Raw genomic sequence first — 5,021 nt, 5'->3', positions numbered from 1 at the left:
ACTGAGAATTTAAATGACTTACCAAGAGAAAATTATATGACCACAATTTATCTTGGGTTTTTATTTGATTTTTTTTTATGGTAGCAAGTTTATTTTTTTTTAACACCCATTGCTTTATGAATTATGTTGGGAGAGAAGGATCAGAGAAAAAGGGAAAAACCATGGGAGAAATTTTTTAAAAATAGAAAAAAAAAGCACAGCATTGTGTCGATTTACATTGTCTCCTTGGTTCTTTTTCTGGATATAGATGGCATTTTCTATCCAAAGTCTATTGAGATTACTTTGAATTGCTGAACCACTGAGGAGAACTAAGCCTTTCCTAGTGGATTATTATATATTTTTGCTATTATTGTATACAATGTATTCCTGGTTGGGCTTCACAATTTATCTTGAATTTAATTCTTGGATCTCTGGGAAGCTGAGTCACTACATTTGTGCTGGATTTCATATTATAACTACTATATTCCATATTTTGTTCTAAATATAGTTGGGTCAGTGAAGTGGCATAATGAATAGAGTACTGAGCCTGAAGACTCATCTTCTGAGTTTGAATTTGGCCTCAGATGCTTAGTAGCTGTGTGACCCTGATCAAATTATTTAACCCTGTTTAATTCAGTTTCTCAACTGCAAAATGAGCTAGAGAAAGAAATGGAAAACACTCCAGTATCGTTGCCAAGAAAATTCCAAATGAGGTCAAGAGTTGGATGTAAGTGAAAATGACTGAACACATTATATATCTGCAGAGTATTTCTGGGCCCGTATATGCAGGTTTTGCAGATTAAGAAAGAAGAACATGATGGGAGTCATGTGGAAATGAGGTATGAGAGAAGGAGGCAGCATAGGGCACAACAGGAAGTTGTGGAGAATTATCTCCTAACTTTATGCTTCATAATGAAAAAGAAGATGACCTTAATAATACTATAATATCGAGAAAGAATTAAGTCAGTATTTTTATCCTTCTGAAGTTTCTTTGGCTAGAAAGGGAATGTATTAATTAGTGGTTAATGTTTGAAAATGACTGTCTTCACTCTTTAAGGATAGAGAACAAGAAATAACAATACGATCTTATTGTTTATCAATAACCACTCCCCAACGTTTTAAAGATAAGAAATGTAAACAGGAAAGGGAAAACAGTCTTCTATCCCATTATTTAGTTAGTATAATTTTATAATTATGGGTTTGTTTGGGTTTTTTTTTGGGGGGGAGGGGGTCTTTTTGTTAATTGTTTGGCCAAAATTATATTACCCTTTACATGGTGGCTTTTTCTAACCAGGCATTTATGCCCAATATAGTCTACCTATAATACTGTCAGGGTTTTTCAAATGTTACATGAAAATAGAATAAATAGTAATTTCCTTGTCACTAGAAGTTTTTAGTTGAGGATATAGAATCACTTGTCAATAATATCATGAAGGCAATTCTTGTTCAGTCATGGGTTGCAAGGAGTAATGTCTGTCAAAGGTATCTTCTAGTTATGATATTTTGATATTAAATGACTCATTCCCTACAAAAATAATATATTCATCTGTCAAATTTGGAATATATGAATGATTTGAAAGTTATATGCAAACATATATATGCATATATATTCCAAACTTTTATCACTATTACCTGAAACTATTAAATTGTTATTTTAATTTAATATTATAAATATATGTTATAAAAAATTTAAATTATGTAAAGAATTTCATATATATGTATATATATATAGTATGATTGATTCTAAATTAAAATAATCAGGAATATTGATAATATTTTCAATTCATCAATGCAGACAGTGTCTGGCCATAGAAAGAATACTAGACTTGTAATCAAGCAGAAGACCTGGGTTTTAATCTTGGCTTGATACTTAAGTAACATGGGACCCAGGTTTATTATTTCTTCATCTGTGAAATGGGAGGGTGGAGGGGAGAGAGGCAGGGATTGAATTAGATGATCCTATAGACCTAAATTTCTGTGATTCTATGATGAGAAAAACAAAACTTACAAAAAGAATAGTTCAGTCCTGAGTCAAAAGGTAGGAATTAGATGGAATAAACACAAATATGAGCCATGATCTTTGAATTGTTAATCACAAACATGCAGCACAAAATAAGCAGAAATGTCAACCCAGAACATGAATGAATCATGAAATATTTGCACAGGTCAGAGTTATATTTAGGAGAAAGTCGAGGATAAGGTAATGAAAAGGGGTAGATGAGGAGTAAATTGAGGAAATGAGCCACGAGTTTATTTTGTTTAAGTAGAATGAAGTGAAGGCTCCAAAACCTACAGTTGGAAGGGACCATACAACTAATAAGTATCATCAAGGGAACTTCAGACTAAATCCTTTGACTCAAATGCAATGGCATTAATACTAAATCCAGAAAACTTTCATAGGAGAAATTCACTCCACACAGCACTTGAAAGTCAAAAATCTTTGAGATAAGTGGCATGTTTATTATTAGGCAAGCAGGTAGCTAATACAATAAGTGATGGAGGTGGAGTCAGGTTAAATCCTGACATACTTTCTCTGTCACCTTGGGTAAGCCACATACATACTTCTTTCAGACTCACTTAATCAACTGTAAAGTGGGAATAATTACAACACTCATTTCAGCAAGGTTGTTGTAAGGATCAGATGGTACATAAAGTGCTTTGTGCTAGCTATTTACCATTTTCTCACTTTTACAGATGAATTAAGAATTAAGAAAGTTAAATAATTTGCCCATGTCACATAGCTAGTAAGGGTCAGACTTCAAGATTTGGAAGCTCTTTCTACCATATCACACTTCTTCATATTAAATTGCCATATATTCAGTGTTTTTATCTCAGGAAATTTGTCCTATATACTTCCCCTCATTCTTCTTCCCTTCTCCCAACATCATTAGATTTAGAGCTAGAATGGGTGTTAGAAAACATTTGATAAAACCCCTCTTACTTTACAAATGTGGAAACTGAAGTCCAGGCCCAAGTAACTTGTCCAATGTCACACAGCTTCTAAGAGGCAGAGCCAGGACTCAAGTCCAAGTCATTTAACTCCAAACTAGCATCTTCCTCTTTCCCCATAGGCACCTCTATTACCAGTTGCAGAACATGGAGGGTGCATGGAATGGCACAGAAATGCCTCCTGGCTTCTATCTGCAAGGCTTCTCTGAATTTCCTCGCCTACAGCCTTTCCTCTTTGTGCTTCTGTTAATCATACACCTGGCCACCCTGAGTGGAAACCTGATCATCCTCGTGTCTGTGGCCTCAGTGGCCACTCGCCCCCCAATGCTGCTCTTCCTGTGCCAGCTGTCAGCTATCGAGCTCTGCTACACACTGGTAGTCGTGCCCCGCTGCCTGGCCGACCTGGCCAGGGCCCAGGAAAGGGGCAGCCCCATCTCCTTTGTGGGCTGTGCAGTGCAAATGCAGATGTTTGTGGCCCTTGGAGGAGCCGAGTGCTTCCTGCTGGCAGCCATGGCCTATGACCGCTATGTGGCCATCTGCCACCCTCTACGTTACCCTGTCTTGATGACTTCAGGACTCTGTGGGAAGCTGGCTATAAGCTGCTGTCTGGGGGGACTGGTGGTCTCCCTGTTTCTCACAGCAGCTATCTTCCGGATGCCTTTTTGTGGCTCTCACCTGTTGATTCACTTCTTCTGTGATGTCACTGCCCTTCTGCACCTTGCCTGTACCAGGAGCTACGTGGAGGAACTCCCCTTCCTTGGGGCGTGCATTATCTTATTATTGGTGCCCTCTTTCCTGATCCTGACTTCCTACGGTGCCATCGTAGGTGCCCTGCGCCGTCTGCATTCATCTGGGGGCCGCAGGAAGGCGGCATCCACGTGCATCTCCCACCTGGCAGTTACCCTGCTGCACTATGGCTGTGCTACCTTCATGTATGCCCGGCCCAAGACCAGCTATGCCCCGAAGCGGGATCGGACACTTGCACTTGTCTATACTAATGTGACACCTCTCCTCTACCCACTCATCTACAGTTTCCGCAATCGAGAAGTCACCACAGCCATACACAAGGTACTGAGTTTGAAAGGAGATGGCCACTCCTTGGTGACTGGGTGACCTATGTCCTCCCAATCTAAGGAGAAGCAATGGATCCTGGAGTGGGGGAGATGAAGACATTGTCCCTCTTCCAGTCTTGCTCTCTCATTTAGGCAACAGCACCTAGTGTTCAGGACTGGGAAAGGAATGGACTCAATTCTCCCTTCCCAGAAAATTTACTGCTGAATGATGGAGAAAACCCAGTCCCTAAGATTTCTCCTTACATTAAAGAAATAGCACACACACACACACACACAAGAAATACTTAAAAGTCTAAAATGTGCAAATGACTTAGCACAGACCCATTATATTCCTATTAAAAGAATATATTATATTATATATTACATATTATATATATATATATATATTATATTCCTATTAAAAGAACAGGTGGGGAATGGCAGGGGTGGGGAGGTAAAGGAAAACTAGGATAGACAATGGAAGGAGATGAGGTGAATGTGCCCAGCTTTCCTGGAGGAGATAAGTTTTCTGAGTTAGATTTTTGATATGTAAGTGATGTATACCAATTGGTCTTCAAGTCGTTAAAGCCTCACCTTCAAACTGAATGAAAGGTTCACTTTGTGAGAGCTGAAGACTATCAAGGTGAAAAAACCTACCTCACAGTTCTGTGTTATTTTCTCTTCCTTGGAGTTCTGTTCCCTTAACTCCTGGGGCTGAAACATTCCTCACTGCTTGTTCACTAAATTTGCTATATTTACCTAATGGTAGAGGGAGGAATCGTTCCTTCCAGATATATGCTAAAATTGGATTCTGGTAGTGATAGACAGAATTGGACTGAATCCAGGACAGCCCTGAGTTCCTTAGCATACTTCTTTCTGTTTCAGTCAGCTACTTTTTATCCTTTATTAAAAATGCCTACCAATTCCAGACCCTTAATAGGTGATCCTGAGTTGAATTCCACCCTGCCCACACACTTTGCTTAGTTCCCATTACAAGGCTCTGGGACCAAGATGAGGGAAAGTAGCCCAGAGTGGCAGAAT

At 39.0% G+C, this 5,021-nt stretch overlaps 1 protein-coding gene across 1 annotated transcript; it reads left to right on the top strand.

Moving 5' to 3' along the window:
• Window positions 1-3,053: 3,053 nt before the first annotated feature.
• Window positions 3,054-4,314, top strand: LOC100922234 (olfactory receptor 10AC1-like). The gene has a single exon (XM_003771713.3). It carries the CDS (start codon window positions 3,076-3,078, stop codon window positions 4,039-4,041), a length of 966 nt encoding a protein of 321 aa, XP_003771761.3. The 5' UTR covers window positions 3,054-3,075; the 3' UTR covers window positions 4,042-4,314.
• The last annotated feature ends 707 nt before the right edge of the window (window positions 4,315-5,021 follow it).

The sequence above is a fragment of the Sarcophilus harrisii genome, chromosome 5 (genome assembly GCF_902635505.1).
Source record: "Sarcophilus harrisii chromosome 5, mSarHar1.11, whole genome shotgun sequence".
NCBI lineage: Eukaryota > Metazoa > Chordata > Mammalia > Dasyuromorphia > Dasyuridae > Sarcophilus > Sarcophilus harrisii.
This window is presented reverse-complemented; position numbering and strand designations above follow the sequence as displayed.